General features: G+C 43.5%; 3 protein-coding genes across 6 annotated transcripts in view; 2 read left to right on the top strand and 1 right to left on the bottom strand.

Annotated features, from left to right (window-relative positions):
* Positions 1 to 100: 100 nt before the first annotated feature.
* On the bottom strand, positions 101 to 2787 carry LOC106657065 (protein transport protein Sec61 subunit alpha-like). Its single transcript, XM_014378337.2, has 7 exons — positions 2489 to 2787; positions 2307 to 2374; positions 2026 to 2091; positions 1715 to 1925; positions 1220 to 1644; positions 733 to 1122; positions 101 to 658 (listed from the first exon to the last, which is right to left on the bottom strand). Exons 1-7 carry the CDS (start codon positions 2490 to 2492, stop codon positions 395 to 397), a joined length of 1428 nt encoding a protein of 475 aa, XP_014233823.1. The 5' UTR covers positions 2493 to 2787; the 3' UTR covers positions 101 to 394.
* A 1707-nt stretch (positions 2788 to 4494) lies between these two features.
* Positions 4495 to 20347, top strand: part of LOC106657067 (tropomodulin) — a 45494-nt gene continuing 29641 nt past the window's right edge. For 3 of the 4 annotated variants that reach the window (XM_014378341.2, XM_014378339.2, XM_014378340.2), the window contains exon 1: positions 4495 to 5069. In XM_014378341.2, coding sequence (XP_014233827.1) covers positions 4872 to 5069 — 198 coding nt within the window. In that variant the 5' untranslated portion in view covers positions 4495 to 4871. The remainder of the gene's footprint in view (positions 5070 to 20347) is intronic. The other variant, XM_014378342.2, reaches the window with a different exon arrangement.
* On the top strand, positions 11731 to 12629 carry LOC106657069 (eukaryotic translation initiation factor 6-like). Its single transcript, XM_014378352.2, has one exon. The coding sequence runs from the start codon at positions 11904 to 11906 to the stop codon at positions 12627 to 12629; it is 726 nt and encodes a 241-aa protein (XP_014233838.2). The 5' UTR covers positions 11731 to 11903.

Genomic DNA, 20347 nt, shown 5'->3' with positions numbered 1-20347 from the left:
TCTCGAAATCGAACTATAATTTTTTTTAAATTATGAAATTTAATGGTATAATATTATTCTCAAGAAAGGATTTGAAATAAAATTTTGTATATACTGTAACTTAAACTTTTGTAACATTTATTATAACCCAATTGACTGTTGAACAATCGGTCATTGAAAAAATTTCTTTAAATGCAATAAAAGATTTGATGAAACTGATGGAATTTTTTATAAAAATGTATAAATACTACATTTTTCTTACAATAAAAAAGATTTAAATACAAAACATATATATACATATTCCTATTTGTTGCTGCTGAATACAATAAACGTACAAATAATGTACATCTATGCATGAGCGAGCTTTGTTGAGCGAGACACCGTCGCTAATGTGAGTCTTTAATCAAACGAGCATTTAGAACAATAACGTGCTCATTCCACCCATTTCACTTTGTTCTTTCACGAAAATTTCAAAGTATTGATAGATGATAGTAACAGCAAGTAAAATACCAGTGCCAGAACCAATTGCACCGAGGAAATCGGCCAGTACGGAAAGGGCACCAATACAAAGACCACCGAAAGCAGCTGCAGTTGGGATGTAACGGTTGAGTTCGTGGATGAGGGATTTTTCGCGATGACCTTGCATGACCATCTGCGAGTCCTTCAATTGCTTGGCAACCTTAAATGAGGATAAAAAATCAAGTTAACACAGAAGTAGTTTTTAATGTCAAATATTAGCGAAAAAATACTTACATCCTTGGCAGAGCTTCCAGAGATTTCAATCCAGCTCTTGGAGAAGAATGCACAAGATCCCAACATGAAGACAATGTACAAGATGGCGTGGACTGGATCTTGAAGGATGTGTCCAACAGATTCAGGAGGAGAGAGGTAGTAGCAAAGACCGCCTACTGGATAAGATCTAGCTGGACCACCTCCACTTACATCAGACCATACACCAAGCAAGTTAACCAAAATGTTGCCATTGAAGTTGATGGCCAACATTTGGGAGATGACGTACAAATTGGAAACAAGAGCAGATTGAAGAATGATTGGAATGTTGCTAGTGTAGAAGAGCTTGATTGGATAGCTGCTTTGTTGACCCCTATATCTGGCGGATTTGATTGGAAGATCGACACGGAATCCCTAAAATTAACATTAAATTAATATGTGACATTATAAATAAAAAATAATTTCAAGTTATGTTTATATTATTAATCAGTTATAAATTTTTTTGACATACCTGGAAGTAAATGACAATGGCGAACACCAAAACAGTAGCAATGATGTTCATGAAGTTGGGTAAGTGAGGTCTGTAGAAAGCTTCACGCAGAGCGCGAACTTTGTCTTGTCTAGTAGCCAACAAGTGGAACAAAGCAATGACAGCTCCTTCAAATTCAGTTCCTCTGCCAGAGTTCATGGTAGTAGGACTGAAGGCTTTCCAGACAATGGTTTCACAGATGTTGGTAGCAATGAAGAGTGAAATACCACTGCCCAAACCGTATCCTTTTTGGAGCAATTCATCAAGAAGTAAAACAATTACTCCAGCAACAAAAAGTTGAATGATGATCAACAGACAAACTCCAGCCCCAATATCATATGGGTCACCATACATGCCAGTCATGACATAAACAATGGCTTGTCCAATAGTGATGATCATACCAAAGACTGAAATATTCATTTTATTTATTAAAAAATCTGAGATGAAACAAAAAGTAAGTTAGACTCGATAACATACGTTTTTGAGCTCCATTGAAGAGGGCTCTGTCTTTTGGCGTGTCACCAACCTCAATGATTTTGACACCAGCCAACAGCTGCATAATCAGACCTGAGGTAACGATTGGAGAAATACCCAGCTCCATAAGCGTACCTCTGTTGGAGGCCAGGATGACACGGATCCAGTAGAAGGGATCCGCGCTCTCCGAAGACATGATACCGAAAAGTGGAATCTATGAAAGAAAAGTCAAAATGAGAATTCATTCACTCACACATAAAGAAATAAATAGCACATATGTTCACAACAGTAGATGTTTTAAAGTTCAATCTTACCTGACAACATACTAAAAAGATGAAAAGAGTAATCGCTGTCCACAAAACTTTTTCTCTGAATTGGATCTGCAAGATAAAATCAAGAATTTCTATAAATAAATGTGGGAAAATCCATAACTAATTGGTTAAGCGGCTTGGCCGAACTTGGCACAACAGATGGTTGCGCGCATAGTACATCCAAAATTTAGAAAGAGACACTGCCATATGGCTGGTACGTGCCGATGAAAATCACCTTGCCAAAAATGAATTAAAAATTTGCAAGACATATGGAATGGACTTACCTTGCGTTGTGGCTTGGCGATCTCTGGTAGGATCTGGCAGAAAGGTTGGATAATCTCGAGAAATTTGACTGTAACAGAGAGAATAATCGCACGGAGTCAGTTGATAGTAGGTAGACACGCACACAGAAAAAAAGAGAGTCAAGCGAAAAATGTGAATGAAGCTGGAAAGGTCGCCGACTCACCCATTTTGATGCTGTGGAAGACCTGCTCAGGGTCTATCGAGGATCAGCCGTGAAAATCGGGGAAAATTATTGTCAACTGTCGGAAGATTAAAAAAAGAAAAGGTGTCCCTCACGCCTGTGGCATGCTGCGTTGGAGCACCCCAGATAAGAAGTAACACACGAAGCAGCAGCGGCAGCAGTGGAGTTCTCGTTGCGCTGTGCGGAGCACGATACACAGTCCGCGAACGCTGTTTACGACTGACGTGGCTCTGCTGCCTCGAATCCGCGAATGAGGGGATAATACACGCACATATACAAACGGAGCGGCACAAGTACGCGCGTTCACGCACACATTGAGAGCAATGTAGACGCGCCGCACGATTCAGCAAAAGTGGGAGCGAGTCAGCGACGACGACGACGTGCCAAAGGCCGCAGTCGAAAAACTTGAATATATATCTGGCCCAAGATTGTCTCGACTCTTTCTCCTCGATATACGTGTGTATGGGAGCGCGAATAATACAATCGCTCTCTTTCTCTCTCTCTCGCTTGGCGATGTACACAGTTATAACAGTACTTATCTCATTGGTCCGGTGTGCCGCGGTATGAACCGGGCATACTTACCACGTCACGGTGTATATACACGTGTTAAGAGAGACCTGTATTATATATGTGTGTGTATGCGTGGATTTTAAGGTGCACTCGTGTGCAGATTTTCGCTGCTGTGCGCCGCGCGGCCGGCCTTGCACCGTGTGCGCACCAGTCAGGGCAGCAGCAGAAAGGCAGCGGTTATGCGATTCGAGTCTCGTTGCATAGGTTGGCAAAGAGATAAGGTGCATTTACAGTGTGGGCTTCACGATTGATGCGCCATGATTCGGAAAGAGACAAGTCGTTGTTTGTGTTTCCATTTAATTTCGGCCCGTCGAGATGCGAGTCGTCGTCGTTATCTCTATTCGAAAAACGAGACTCACAATAGTATACATTCATGTTAAATCCGAAACAAAACAATCGGGTTTTATCGAGATTCGACATATTTTTTCCGTTGTAGAGTGGAGGCGGGCGTCTTTCTGTTGTATATGTATACGAAACACACCGAGTTGACACGTCGATGTTTTGGAAATTTGATTCGGAATCGTGCACCTGCTGCTACTGCGTCTCATCTAAACATAATACGAGATTATTTCCTTCGCTCTCGTTTCGACTTTGAAACGACCAATTTTTTTTTGTCCTCTTTAGATATTCTCATGAACTTTCACTTTTATAATATCGGCATGGAATACATTGCGAAAATTATGCGCGAATCTGTTTTTTTTTTTAATCTCGCGTTTTGCAAAGTCTTCTTTTTTTTCACTTGCGTAACGTATCACGACGGCTCGCGACGATGAAAATACAAAGCCGCATCGCAGGGAATAATGCAGAGATCGATCGTACCCACTACCGATGTCGATTTCGTTGCTGCTGCCGCCGCCGCTGAAAGGGTCTGCTCTGTTCTCGAATTTCGCGACGATCGCAAAAGTTAACGGACTCGATTGGCGCAATCGTATTCCGCGAAGCAATTGTCGATCTGGCTCGATTCGTGGCAATTTGTCCAACTAGCGCACTGGAAATCAATCAAAAATACGTTGAAAAAAATGAATGAGAAATCACATGAGTTATAGAAAATTTTGTACGAAACGGACAGCGGGGCAGAGCTTCTGCAACGCAGCATATGTTCTGCTACGCATCGTATATATTATATTTCTCTCTCTCTATCTCTCTTTTACGCGCACGAGTCGCGGGGAAAATTAAAAGCTCTCTAAAAGTTATTTTCGGGATATGCGCGCGCGAGTTACGAGAGCGAGATAGAATAAGCTGCTACCCGCGCCGCCGTTACCCGCGTGTTTCTCTCCTCCGCGAGCGCGCGGCCGTATTTCCCCTCCAAAAAACGTCACGCACACACATACATACATTTTTACATACTTATATACTTCCACATACGCGAGAAAAACACTCACGAAAACTCGGCGAAGCAACATCGGCAGTTTTGCGGCTAGGCGGCAGTGTACCATTCGTCGTAGACACGTATAGCACATATATTTATCTCGGAATCATCATGCGCACGAGTCTCCGCGGATCTCGCGCGTCGCTTTAGTTCGGGCCGGTCCCCCGACACGAAAAAGTGTGCGACGAGACGTTTTTACTTGTTTTTTTTTTAATTTTAGTTGGCGAGAAAAATATAAGGAAAAAAAAAACAAAAAGAATTAGTGTTGAGTTTTGTCGCTCGGACGAAATCATCATCAGTGTGCTTCGTTGAAAATTGTTTGTTGTTGTTATTTGTTGTTTACTTTCGTTATGGGACTGAAGGCGTAAGAAAACCCCAATAAAACCCTCCCCCAAAAAAAAAAAACAGAAAAAAGTCATCATCGAGATGGAAGTGATGGACGCGGTGGTGCCCGACAAGGGCGAGGACCAGGAGGAGGAGGACTCGGGCGGCGTAGAGATCATCTACGACGAGCCGACGGTCGAGGTGGAGTACGACGATCCGGTCATCACCGAGACCGACGACGACATCACCATGACCACGAGGAGGCGAAAAATCACGCGGACCAAGTACAGGATACAAGAGGTCGGTATTTTTGCAAAAATAATTGGAGCTCGATTACGGGGAGGAAATCTGTTTTTTTTTTCGTTCTATTACAAAAGATACGCGCTTGCGATATATAGCGTATGCGTGTAGTATGAATGGCAGCGAAAAACGGACTAATTAAACGAGGCAGAGGCTGTAAAACGAAGATAGCTCAACCTTCGCGTGGCAGAGAGCATCAGTCTTGTAACGGACAGGCGCGGGTGTGTGTGCGTTAGCGAGCGCGTGCCCAAAGAAATACAAATAAATGACCAAAACGTTGTTGTTTCAACGGCATCGATTTGGACACGCGCGCCTATTATACATTTTATATATAATTTAAAAAACTACCAACTTTAATAATGACTATAACCTACCTCGTACCTATTATTATATACTTTGTTCTCAAATAAGTGAAGTGAAAAATTAACGTTCATGTATGAGAGAAAAATTGATCGTTTTCTTTTCGTTTGCCGAAAAATGTCTAAATTCGGCCGATCTGGCATAATCTCCCGCTAACACGTTATTTTGACATTGAGATATGGGACGCCGCGCGCCCGAATAGAAACTCTTTGGATAAAAAAAAAAAGATTCTCATCCGCTTCTGCTACATACTACAGCTAGTATCGCTACTCTACTACGAATCTACTAGAGGCTCATGACCTTTGCCGCCCACGCACGCCACCGCTGTGAGCAAAATCCTCGAATGAAAAAAAAAAGAGAAGAAGAAGAAGAGTTTGATACCGGAACCGAGTAGAGCTATTATGTACCGCGGGGACGACGACAACGACGACGACGCGTCAATAAAGAACGCGCGTGTTTACTATTATAATACGACGAGTTTCGTTCACCGAAAAGCGGATGATGTACAATTTTGACGCGCCGAGACAGCCGCATGTCCTTGTGTACACATCACTGATTCTCGTAGATCGCTCCACGCGGAATTAGAGATCCGAGTAAAAAAAGCTCGATCGTCGTGTAAGAGCATTAAAAAAATTTTCTAAGGTTTTTCCGCTCCTTTGCAGCATAAAGCAAAGAATGACGCTAATTCTGAAGTCTCATTTTGTGCAACATTAGCTCTCGTTTTCAGTCGTCGGTACGGTTTTTAATTAGAAAAGTTGAAGATATACTTGCGCGCGCGCACGCGCGCGTGTTTCATGTTTTTTTTTTTTTTATTTTTCAACAACGATCGCGTTTTTAACGAAAAAAGATTTTCAAATTTTTAGCCTCGAGTAGAGAGAAAGAGAGAGAGAGAAAATCGTGTGGTGGAGCTTTAATAGCTTTATATGCTTATGGTTATGAGGTTCTGTATTTCAAATTGATAAGTTAATATTTTTCTAAGCTTGTTTACACTGTGCTACAAACAGTCCGAGCGAAACAAAATATAGATATAATAGTCATATGCGAACGAGTGTTGTAGATCTACTTTTGATGAAAATACCCATCACCTAGATATATCGAATGTACCCGACTCTCCAAAAAACGTTGTATTTTTAAAAAGCGAATCGATGGTTTTGAAGCTCTCATTCATTTTCCGTATGATGCGCAGCTCGTATATTACTTGCATGCGTTTTCGGAAAACCGCGACAACATTCGCAAGCTCTCGTGCTTTTTCCTCTCGTCCCGATCTAATTAGCGAATTCATTGTTTTTTGCATTTTGATACTTGCAACCTTTGCGCATTCTTCGCAATAAAAATAGAATCTTGACGAGCGATTGTTTTGTCAACGAGAGAGAAGAGAAGAAAAAAAAGAGAAAATGAGCGGAGGAAAAATAAAGCTAGTCTGCGAGAAAAAAAAGAGTTAAAACTGTACTTCTTTTCTTCTCTGCAGAAGCTCGTCCGTTGCAAGCGCACACCAGACGCAGTGCCTTGCCAACTACATCGGCACGCGCGCGCGCAGCCGATCGTGTGCTGCGCCTTATTATTATATGTACCCCCCAGTGGAGACTTGTGGCTGTTTGAAAATAAAATTTTTCCACCTTTGTGCTGCGCAGTACGTTTTGATTAAAGAAACAGTTGAACGAATTTGCGTATATGGACACGCAGGGGCGATCTCATTATATTTTTCCTCATGCCAAATGATTTTGTTTACATTTTTCGAGCTTGCGCGAATTATGAGTATATCATCGCACCGCGCTCCGTTCGTTGAATGACGATAATCGCGCTTAACGATTATTGTTAATCGCTTGTCGACGTCGTGTAAAAAAAATTCCTTCTCTCGACAAGAATTCAATTCTTAATGTCGTTCAATGGTGTTAATCCAACGATTTACTTGTACCATAAAATAAATTAAAATAATCGTGCATTTCAACATCGGAAATTACCCATCGCGCACAAGGTCGCCACTGACGATGTTGTACATAAAAAAAAAAAAAAAAAAAAAAAAAAAAAAAAATGAAAAAAAATCGAAAAAAGCTCTCACAATCTCAGAGTACGTGCGTGTGTGCGCGTAATGTAAGTGTGTGTTTGTGTGTACGCATACATACACAGACCCGCGCCTCGCTTGCGGTATACTACTGGGCAGTATATAGTTATAATATGAGCGAGTGTGCTGCTCGCTCGCGATTGACGTCACTCTCTGTCAGCGGACGATTTTAGAATATCGTCGGGTTTCCGAACATCATCGACTTCGAGAAATCATTATGATCGTCGTCGCTGCCGTCGTCGTCGTCATCGACAACACATAACACAAATCTCGCGACGGGCGGTGGCGGCGACACGTGCCGCGCGCAAGCTTATGCCACTCTTTTTCTCTCTCGCAAGCTCTGCGTGCTTGATTTATAATATACTGGAAGTTATGCATAAAATTATGTGCAAGCTCTTTTCCTCTTTTTTTTTTCAATTTATTGCAGCATGTGCTCGCGCGAGTGTGTATGCTCGAGAAGTCATCGAGAATCGGTAGAAAGTTTTTTTTTCCAGATAATCGCTTATGTTCAACCGCAGTACTATATAGACTCGTGCTGCGGTGAAAAAATAACTCGGCCGCGCGCACTGTTGACTGTACACAGATGTACAATAATAGCCCTGATAATTGCGGGATTGAAAGATGCCAGATGCGCGCAGTGCGATCGAGCTTTTATGTATAAATATTACGAAACGAAACGCATCGAGCAACGCATGGCCGAAAAAATCATAAATATCGGCAGGATTCGTTGTTTCTGCTACGAGCTTTAAACACAACACATCTGGAAAATACATGCGCACGTCAAATGTTCGGATACACGCGGCAGAACACCGTACAATACAGGGCAGCACACACACACACATGAACACGAGGAAAGCTCGCTAAAGTCGAAATCGAAGTCGATCCAAAGAGAAACTTTTAAAATAGCATTGAGGTCGAGAAGCCGATCGCTATTATAGCTTTCTGGACATTATATCATACCGAGTCACGCACGCACGCAAGCACACGCAGCACAAGCTTTTATATACGATCTCGAGCTCTCTGCGCGTTGTGACTGTGGCAGGCAGGCAGGCATATATAATAATACATCACACTAGCGAGCTTCCGCGCGCAAGTTAATCAATTTTTCCCGCGTGCGCAAGCACACGCATGGGGGGGACATACCGTTGAGCGTGCAAATTGCCTCCGCACCGTCGAGGTAAATAGCTCGTAAGCGAGTCATGGTTGAGGCAAGGTGTGTATAAGCTCGCAATTGCCAACAAAAAAGAGTGTCCACACATCTCTACACGATGTTTTCTCTCTCGCGTGGGCAAGAGACAGAGAGAGAGAGAGATATAAATCAAAAAGCTTCATCGTTTCGCGTATCATCATAGGTTTGCCCGTGGCATCAACGCACGTTATAACGCGCCGCCGTATAAGCGTTCGCGTGCCTTAGCATTGGCCTCAAATTTTCAAAGTCGACGTAGAATAGCATAATATTTCGCGCGGGCGGCGGCGCAAAGGTTATACTCTCGCGGGTCTATATACCGCATCAACACACAAGCTCGTGCCGCCGCGTGTGCTTCACAGCTCGGGAGAGTAAAACGGCAGGTCATGCCGATCTGCACAGCGAGAATTGCTCAACTTTTGGCTTCGTGGCCATATATACACACGTACGCATCTCGCGAGCGGCAATACGTTCCTCTTCGTTGACGTCGTCTTCGTCTCTCTCTCTCTCTCTCTCTTTCTCGGAGGTCAAAGGGTTTGACTAATGCGTGTGACTGTACAACAACGAAATTTTTGACGCGATTGTTTATTTGAGAATAAAAAAAACTTGAAGCTGAAATGTTCGCGTGGGTAGCTCGTAAAGCTCGAGCAATTCGTGTATCGAGTACACAGGGCCAAAACTGTAACTCAAAAATTATTCACGAATTGTCATCTCTCTATATCTTAGAAACAACTTTTTAACACAATTAAATCGAAAATTTAAGATTGTTATTAAATCTTCGGTGCTGCAGCGGCAGATCGCAGGTTGACCGTGAAAAAGCTGTCAGCGGCGGATACCGAGCAGAGCTTCCTTGATTTTTGGCGCCGCGCCTCTATCTCTCTCTCTCTCTCTTGCTCGCCGCGCGATTTCTTACTTCGTTATATACGTTTACTCTCTGCTCCGACGGGCAAATAAACTATTATTATATATCTATACATCGCTCGTGTGCGAATATTTGGATTTCCTCCTCTTTATCTATCTCTGAAGTACAGTTACAAGCTGCCGCCTTTTTCGGTGTTGTTTCAATGCGCGCGCGAGGCCTGGCGCGTTATGAAATTTCATACATGCGCGTATAGAGATAGTTTATTAACGAGTTTAATATGCGCAGCATCGGGAAGTATTATAGACAAATTAAAATTTAATTTCGAGCTTGATAAATCACGGTTATTCGAGGTAATATAAACACGATTACCGCGCGAGCTAGACAAATGCTCGCGATTATTTTTTCTCGTTGCTCTCTAAGCCTTATGACCAAACGTTTTACATACCCGTGCGCCACTCGAAAAGATAACAAATGGCACGATTCTTTCAAACAGCCAATCGACGGCAAAACATGACATTTGGCAGAAATCTTAAACATCGTTTGCGAAATAAATATTGCAAGTTAATGGCAAAATTAATGATCCGAACATTCGTCTGAAGATCTCTCGGACATCAATGATAGACTCTTTTTGGCTGGCGCTGCACAAGAGAGTCATTGCGATCGTCTCTTGCAGTCGTCTCCGCGAGACTGATCGGTACATTGACGATCGTGCAGAGAAAAAAGTGTTCTAATATCATTGTAAGCGACGAAATCGATCATCGTGGGCTAGCGAGTTTCGTGTACGGAAGATTTGCCCGTGTACGCGTTAACGAACTCGACCGCAACTCATGAGCTCGACTTCTGTCTCGAAAACGACGTATATAAATTCACGTTGTTTATTGTATTACGTATATACGCACAAACGGCTGAAACGGCTCCTAACGTGTACGTACACACACACGTCTGCGCAGTTCCTAAATATACGAAATTGCTTACGAAGAGTCGAGTCGCGCGCTTGTCTAGATGCAGCAAATACGCGTGCGAACGTTCAAAATATCGTTGCGTTGAAAAGCTGAGATATCTCGGGTGCGCACATCGGTTCAATCGACAGGTCAATTTTGTTTGTAATGACTCAATTTTTTGGTGAAACACAATTGAATTCCGATACATAACTAGAAGCAAATCTTTGCACTGAAACTCTTTCGCTGCAAAGCCGAGATTAATGTACCGGAAACTATAATCAGGCATAAAAACAATCAAAATACGACGCACGCTCACGCGCGCCAACGTGTAACATATTTTTATAAGATATGTCATCTCGCGCTTTATTACATAAAAGCCTCGAGCGAGGATCGAGATGAGCATCTCTCTCTTTCTTTCTCGCTCTTTACATATACTGTGCTACCTGCTCTCGAGCGAGCGCGCGTGGTTATAAAGCTCAGCTTGCACTCGCTTCGCGAATCTCATCTTGTATACGAGCTTCGCGCGCGTAAATTATTGCGTCATCGCAGTTCCGGTTTGCCGTCTTTTTCCGCTTTGACGTCTTGTTTTTGTCTACACTTGTGATTGTACCCTTTGTTGATTCGGTGTTTATCTTGCTTCTCTCGAATGAAGTGATACACAGCGTACGACGTTGCGATAGAAGTCTTGTCAGATTTTGTCATCTCTTGTACTTTCAAATTGTCATTTCCAACAATTTGTCTCTTTGCATAAAATAACCGACCAAGCAAAAGTTTAGTCAATCAAAGATGTTATTGATCATTTTAATGCTCATAATTATACAATATATTTTGCTGCTGATGTAGACGTGATCTCCGTTAGTTAGTCAGAAATGCTCAATAGGTGGCGTACAGCAGCTTAAAATTTTGTACCCGCAGATGTATTAGCATAGTTCATAATACAAATATAGGGCCATTCGCCGGATCCCTGATACCCTCAAATACTTTATTTATTTTATCAATAATTTATTACATTTTTAAAAAAAGTAACTCTTCTAATAAAGTAAATCGTTCGTTCGTACACAAGTACTCCACCTACGATTTATGTTAAATTCATATGAAGGTATGAACTTTCAATTAAAAGTGATAAAAATACCAAACTGGATGTTTGCAATATTTATTTTCATGTTCACATGAAAACACATTTTATTTTTCAAAATTTCCCCCTTCCGTCTAGTACGCAAATTGACAGCCAAGCGGCGTGGCGGTATCGTTTTATCACGGCGGCGCCCCCTTGTGGCAGACTACGCTACCACCGCCCGCCATGTGCTCGTGTTACAACAACAGTTGTTTAAGAGTCGTTGCCGCGTTCGTGTGTCATTCAGCTTGATTATTAAATTACATTACATTTCGACTGTTTTCTGTATTACATTGTGAATTTTACAACATGGCTGTACGCGTGCAATTTGAAAATAACAACGAGGTCGGGGTGTTCGCCAAATTAACCAACACCTACTGTCTGGTTGCAATCGGTGGCAGTGAAAATTTTTACAGTACATTCGAGGCCGAGCTGGACGAGGCCATTCCCGTCATTCACACCTCCTTGGCCGGTTGCAGGATAATCGGACGCATGTGCGTGGCGAACAGAAATGGATTGCTCGTGCCGGACACCACGACAGATTCAGAGCTGCAGAACTTAAGATACAGCCTGCCAGATTCAGTCAGAGTCCGGCGAGTGGAAGACAGATTATCTGCACTGGGTAATGTAATATCGTGCAATGACTACGTAGCCTTGGTACATCCTGATGTGGATGCCGAGACAGAAGAAATCATCGCTGACACGCTCCAGGTTGATGTTTTCAAACAGACGATAGCCAGTAATGTTCTCGTTGGCTCGTATTCAGTACTTTCGAATCAAGGTGGTTTGATTCACCCTAAAACATCCATACAGGATCAAGATGAGCTCTCGTCGCTGCTACAAATTCCATTGGTTGCTGGCACAGTTAACAGAGGTAGCGAAGTCATTGGAGGTGGCATGCTTGTAAACGATTGGATTTCTTTCTGTGGTATGGACACTACAGCAACAGAAATCTCTGTGATTGAAAATATTTTCAAGCTGCAAGAACCAGTTGGGTCCTGTATGCGTGCTGCACTCATTGAAGGCATGTTGTGACTGACATTACTTTTGGAAACATAGTCTAGTTTTTGAAAATATATTTTTACTGAAAAATAATTTTTAAATTTGTATAATAAGTATAGTTTTGATTATCATACTTAATGTTAATTAAGTGAATTGATATTTAATAAATAAAACAAATTAGACAATAATTTCGTTGTTGTATTTCTAGTATTCATTATCAACATTTAAATCCCACTATGCTATTAAAGTGATGTACACAATATTAATAATGAGTATTCACTATATCTTTACAAAGTAATCATTTTTGTAAAGATCCGAAACTTTGATCCGAAAATTTTTTGGGCACAATTGAATACAATTTAAGCTTATTAATTTTCTTGATTTATCATTGCTTCATGCGCACCGCAGTGGTAACAACGCGATATTGATTTCCGTACACAGTTCAACGCTTTAAACTTTATATTCGTATATCTATCAAACTCTCGCTAGGTTTCCATCACTGCCCTATAAATAAATAAAATTTTTAAAACAAGCCTATCGGTGAGCGGCAAATAAAACGAGGCGTCCAAATTGGAGCATTTTTCATAGCGCGAGCCGCTTTTTCCCGCAACGATCCGACAAAAAGTCATTAGCCTCTTGTGGCATTATATTCATTTACGAAAAATCGCGAGGCGCAGAACTCGAATGCAAAAGGACATTTTTCAGACGCAATAAAATAATTAGAAACGAAACGCCGCCACGACGAAGATTAATTCAACAGCAAAGTACTAGTTAGCAGCAACAGAAGCGCGGCGGGTATATAATATATAGCTGCGCCCGCGTCGCAGCGGAGCAGTCGCCGCAGTGCAGCGCAGAGAAAGTCGCTCGGAGATGTGCTATATTACACAAAAGCCCGTTCGATCTTTCGCTGCGGCTCTCTGTCTTTCTCGTTCGGCTTGCAGCGCGCCCGTTACGTGCTGATGCTGCTGCTGCTGCTGCTTCGGCTGCGACTCTATGGCTCCCTTGCAGCTGTCCGGCAATACATAAACGTTCGCGACTTTCTCTCTCGCTCTTTCTCTCTGCCATTAAAATGCATCGGGCGAGTGTGCGCCTATATAGGTATACGCGGGACATATAATATATATTTTACGCCACCCGGAATATCTTTGACTTATCTGTCGGCCGACTATGCTCACTCGCCACCGCCTCGACGCTTGCGAGAGAGAGAGCTTCCGTGATCGGTATCTTTTTGGGTGCAGGGACCTATTCAAAATTCAATCTTCAATCCCTTTATCGTTATTTATTTTACCTGAATTAATAAACAGTTGAGACAGATTTTTTTGACGCTTCGTAAGCATCGAAATTTAGAGCATAAATTAATCGCGAGAGATTGATGCTACTTTATACCGTCGCGCAGAAAACTTTTGAAGTCGCCGCGCTCGCGTGCACACACACACGCACACACACACACGCACGTAACGGCAGTCGTATGGTGTCGCGTGTGTGCGGAGGAAAAAGGAGAGTAAACGGCAATCATAATTAACTCTTTTGAAGAGAGCGAGAGCGATATTACACAGCGTTTAGGCTAATACGCGGCCCGAAGAGCCATTCGCGCGATGTAATTCGCCTACTCTCGCTAGGAAAATCAAGCTTAGCGTCCGCGTGTTCCAAAAAGTATTATATAAACTCTGAGAGACATTTTCAGAGCGCCGCAGCATCAGAGGAAAGAGAGAGAAGAGAGAGAGAGAGAGAGTGAGAGCTTTGGTGCGAGCTTTGCGGGATCTCATTGCAAGCCCCGTTAATTCTCGCGCAGATCATCTTTAATTACTACGTATTTTCACATTGTCTGCGTTAATCACGTACCGTGGGCAAAAAATCGTTTATTTTTATCTTCCTTTTCTAATACGCGCGAGCTTTCACGAGGATAGTACATCGAAAATCTCTTGTAGCGCACTTTTCACGTGTGTCGTACGTATATACGTACGCTATATAGGATATGCGCGGCGCGCGGCGGTAACTCGTCTATAAACGCGCGAAGCGATTCATACGCTTGTCAGCGCAACATCGGAGATTAAGCTCCGATGAGCTTTAAACTCGTTTACCCGCGCGCGCTGCTGCGTTGCTTCGCTCGTTGCCGCTCGTTTTAGAATATAGATTTTCACACTCTCTCTCTCGCAAGCTGCGCGTATACACACGAATATACCCATTGGAAAGCGAACGATTTCGGTCGCGCGTTGCAATTTGTCTATCCGTGTGCAGCGCGTTTGCGGCTGCTGCTGCGTGCAGGGGATTAGGGGCGCGTTTCGCTCGACATTCGCGTAAGCCTGCGTGCGCGCGTTAGAGATTTCGAGGAGAAAGAAAAAAAGTGGACGAAAATGTCTCGAAATAAAGTTACACGCACGTATAAAAGCTCTGCCACCGCGGAAACGTATCAAAATTAATCGTTCGGTCGACTGCACGTTATACACGCGGCGCGTACAGTGCCGGCCCGCGATGCCTCTATCTATATTTACGTATAGGCCGCGCGCAGCCGAGCCGACACGCGCGTATACCTAACCATGCCTGCAGCCACTGCATGCACGGCTCGCGGGTCATCGTCGTTCGAGCTTTACATTTTCGCTAATTGAATCGCTCTCGCGTGCAGCGCGACACAGAGCGAGAGAGAGAACATAGACACTTTCCTCTCTCTCTCTCGCGGCTCGTTGGCTCTAAATGGGGAACACTTGTGCACGAGCAAAGGTAATCAAATTTTCGAGGATCGTCGCTGCCGTGCGAAAAATTGCGCGCGGACGACAATTGTGCCCAGACTGCGAACGAGGTACTAATAGATTACGTCGATCGTCTGCTGCCAGTCGTGCTAGGCTCTCTTCGAGTATACGACTCGAAGACAGACACGCACCTGCGCCTATACATCCGCTGTATAGTCGAGTTTCGTCGAGTCGAAATCCAGAAGTAGTAAAATCTTGTAACAATTACAATTAATACCCGTGCTTTATCCGACCTACATTACGATGAATTCGAACGAAATCATTACTTCAGCCTAAATACTCCCGCACACACGTGCACACTAATAATCTCCCCGCGTATACGGTAGTTACAGGGTGACATCATCTTCGTCGTCGCCGCGTCAAGTCAAAAGAAATGCACGGCCCGAAGACACAACACGCGCGCGTATACGCAACGTCGGGCCGTTACTGCAGCGCACGCACGTATATACGTTTTTACGGGCCATTTGCGTCGAACAGAGCTCGGGCTTTTCGGGGGAAGTATCCGCGGAAAATCGGCCGCTTCGAAACCTAGGCTAGCTTCGAACAGTCGACTCTTTCAGTTTCAGCGGTGAACTCTTTTTATCTCTGGGTGTATATTGCGCCTGTTCCGCGGTCAACGACCCAAATTTCGCCCTCCCCCGAGGCTTATATTATTACGCGTCACACTTTTTTCGTGGGGATTTTTTGATTAATCGAGATGGCATTTATTTTCACTCTCCGAGGTGTGCGCATACGCCCGCGCTGCACCTGCACACACGAGGAGGATGTGTTTGAAAACAAACGAATGAAATATACGCGCGGCCGAGCTCGTGCGACATTGCGAATTCATTTAACGAGCTTGCAGAAAACGTAAGCGTTACAACATAGCAAAGTAGATATAAGCAGAAAGTTAAGCTTTGCGCGTCCGTTGCCGCTGTTACTTTTTCCTGCACGAGCTTATACAAGAAAGAGAAAGAGAGAGTCCGGAATATGATACTTTTAATTTTACGAGCAGTCTTCCCCTGTCGTAGGTTCGTAAAAAGCACTCAACGCTGATTCTCAGGGTACTTGTGAAAATATAGGGTCTTTGTGATGAAGAAGCAGTCAAACGTACAAGAGAGTAAATAAAAATGAAAATGTTCCGAAATCCTCATTATAAAATCGTCTACGTGAAGAGAGAGAGAGAAAGTTTTGTAATCAAGCGTCACATACAAAGTGCGTAGGAAATACGAATGCACTTAAATCTTTTTTTAACTGCCAGCTTCACTGCATGTTGTATGTAGTTGGCAAAGCGTTTCCACTCGCGATAAAATACTATTTTCGAAACTTTATACACAATTCGATAACGGAAACAATGAGATACATTGACACCCACCCACGACGTTCTCGGTATATAAGCACGTGCTACTTCCTCAGCTTTTTCTATTATAACCAAAACTACAAAGTATACGCGAGAGCTTTTTACAAGCTGTTTATAATCGTGCCTCGTCTCTCTCTCTCTCTCTCTTTCTATCTCAACGCATTGACAATGTCAGAACAAGCCAAAGTGCGCACGGAAAAACTATATACTTACGTCTATTACAATCGAACACGGGGGCGATATTCACTATTTCACGCGCTGTTATATAGCGCTAATTTTAACTTTCTTGGCCCGATGCGCGCGTAGTGTAGTGGCGCGAGAGCTGGAAAAATTTTCCGTCGTCGCTCGTGTAAACACCGCCGCCCGCGAGTTTCGCTCTCCCTCTATCTCTTTCTTTGGGATACGCGAGCGTCATGTGTACGTTTACGCGCGGGCAAGATTTCGGGACCTAACGGGGATAACCAATTTTAGAGATTTTTTCAATGAATTTTTCAGAATTCGAGGATTAATCTTGCTCGAGGTTCTGCGTGTGACCGTGTCATGCATGACGTTCGAGCCGCTTCCGCGAAATCAGCGTTTGTCTTAACAAAATCCAGAATATGAGCACAAAAGAGTTTGACGATTTTAGTCGCGTGTATGTATGTTCGATATAAATCTCAGTCACGAACAATAGAAGCCGAACACGATACAGTAGTTATCCCTCTTTCTTCTTGTTAAAAAAAAAAAAAAACGATGTAATTCAAAATCTTCAATTCATACAAAAGATCATTTAAATGTGTCGCGCTGTCGGACCGAAGACAAAAAGCTGCGGGCTACGCGTCGAGAGGCACTCCATCTGCCGGATGAAGTCGCAAGCTGCGAACGCGCTACGATTACGGAATTCTGCACACGGAGCTTGAGCGGCGGAAGATCGGCACGGATCTGGGATCATTTCGCGTGCTGCCACCTGCGATCGCGCGTGAACCGCCGATAATATAAACTCGCCGCGGGTAACGGAGAGATCTCTGAAATTTATCAATGCGATTGTTCCTTCTCGGATCCATCAGTAGTGAAGAATCGACTATTTTTTCTTATAGGCTCGTCGCATAAAAGTTTGTAGCAAACTGGCCCTCTTCCATTAATCCATCTTTTCGTACATATCGTGCACCGCCGAGACACAATGACAAAGTTAAAGGCATTCATATTAGAAAGAAGCAACCTCGACTTCGTACACGCGCAGCCTAGTCCCCAACTGCACAATCCATTTATCCATGGGTGATTTCTCGTGCACGCAAAATTTCCGTCCCAAATGTGTATAATATATATAGCGCCGCGTCGCCAAAACTTCATGCGCCTCCGCCCGGTGTGTAAATTCATCACTTCAGGGATGGCTGTATACATACGTAGTAGTATGCAAAACTTCACTCTGTACCTTTCTCTCTCTCTCTTGGTCGCTTCTCGAGTGGCGCCCGCGCGCGCGACACAAACTATTTTAGTATTCCCTATATTACAAACTGCACCGCACTCGTATACGCGTGTATGGAAACCGAAGAGATGCAAATTCGCAACGCACTATCGCATACGCGCTCAGACTTCGAGGTGTGTCTGCGGGTGCTTTAATTAAAGATCGCTCGCCGCTTTCGATTGTCATCCAGCCGTGCGTGTACCTATATGTACGAGCTATTGTGTGCTGCACTAGCGCGCGCACACGTCCGTTGTCCGCTCAAGATTTATGAACTCTATAACAAACTTTGTAAGCGCGCGCGGGTGCAGGGGCTTAATTAAAATTTCGCGCGGCAAAAGTATTCAATCGGACGTGGTCTGCACTCTCGAGTCAAGTCCCGCGATCGTTATACAAGATCTGCGCAGCTCTAAGCCGGCTTCGGTTAGTTCCTCGATTGTATATGTAATGCCGCTTCTCTCTCTCTCTCGCCGTATAGCGGCTACTTTTACGGTGCTCTTCTGCGACGAACGAGGCCGGAACGAGGAAGAAGTACATTACCTTTTACGGTTTATGCGCCAGGCTTTATGGTACTGGTTACTGCGGACCCTCTCGCGCGTGATTACACGTAAATCTCTGTAGATTATATTATGCAGTCGAATCAGCATCGACTTTTCTATAATGAGACTTTCTCGATCGTGATTTCAATCGAGTGTCCTTATGTGGACATTATATTGTAATATATATAATGCTCCTTTTTTCTGCAGCTATGACGAAATTTGGAACGCGGAACTGAAAACACGATAAAACATCTTAATAACCCCTGGTGTACGTGCGCGCATATGTATATGCCGAGGTATATGCACGCGAGTCTAGTGTACAAGCGCGCAGTGCCAAATATACGTGATTTTCTTTCAACGGAACGTCAACCTGCGACAAATAGAGGATTAGGTATTTTACTTCGCGATGCTTCAGGCAGAGATACATGTGCGCGTGATAGGTTGATAATAATAACGAACGAAAAAAGATACAGATCCAACTTTACTTTTTGTAGCCATTTTTTTTTTTTTTGAAATGTCAAGTTGAATTATATCAATCGCAATATATGCGCCCTTTTGCGAACGTGACTTTCGTGAATTGAATGTAGTGCTCGAGCAGAAAGAGCATCCCCGTACGACGAAGTTTGCGTTTTAGTTTTATGAATTGACAACCTAATTGAATTAAAAAGCAGAATGTAAACGCTGTTGACAACGTTGTTTACCCCGAAATGAATATTGTTTCCGAAGTTTCGAGCACGATGGTCGTTGAGCGAGATGCAAGTTGCCCGCACAGAGGTGTTCGAGCTCGCTGCCGCGATCGCATATACATTGTATTATTTCGTTGGCAATAGATGGCGATATTTTTACGCGCGCATAAAATTATCATAATTTAATTTCGTCGAAAATTCATCCTCACGCCAATGCGAGAACGTTGACTAACGAGCTACCTTATTTTTCTGTTTCAGGTAATCATGCATGTAACATCTGCCGCTACTTACACGCGCGTACACGTACACCTTGGCAATGTCGAGGGTGTAGGAAGTTTTCGAGCACGCGTACACGATAGACAAAGTATGCGCGATGATCGTTGTTGGGCAACCGAGTACAGGTATAAGAGCTGCGAGCGCATTTTCTCACGCTCCAAAGGTTCAATTTTCTTGAACTTGCTTCGAGCGCGTAAAATTTTGGCATGCTCAGTTGCTACTTCGCGACATGCATGCGCTACGTATAGCTAGCTCTTCGTATAGCTAACTCTCTTTCTCCTTCAACCGCGAACGATGACGATATCTTGCGTCGCGCAATAACGCGATTCGATTCGGTATACAATAATCAATGGCAGCTGCTGTGTCACATACATAACGATCTATGTGGCGTCTAACGCACCTCGAGCGTGGCCGACTTTAATAAGCGCGTTTGTTCACAATTGTAAAGCTCGAAATTTCGTCGTGTTTCGTCATGTTTATAATCGTTGACCGATGCTCGAGAGCGATTCTTATACGTTTACGAGATTACGATCGAAAATTTGACGTACGAAAATTACTCTTGACAAAAAAAAATCCATTGTGTATGCAAAAAAAAGTACAAGCTTGAAAAGATAGATGTGCAAACATGCAATATGACGCATCCTCCGAGACAAAGTCGACAAAGACGACGACGACGTCAACGGCCTGCTGCTGCAGCCACCACCAACGCTGATCTTTCTATAT

Source organism: Trichogramma pretiosum, unplaced genomic scaffold (genome assembly GCF_000599845.2).
Source record: "Trichogramma pretiosum strain Unisexual culture from Peru unplaced genomic scaffold, Tpre_2.0 scaffold14, whole genome shotgun sequence".
Taxonomy (NCBI): Eukaryota; Metazoa; Arthropoda; class Insecta; order Hymenoptera; family Trichogrammatidae; genus Trichogramma; species Trichogramma pretiosum.
This window is presented reverse-complemented; position numbering and strand designations above follow the sequence as displayed.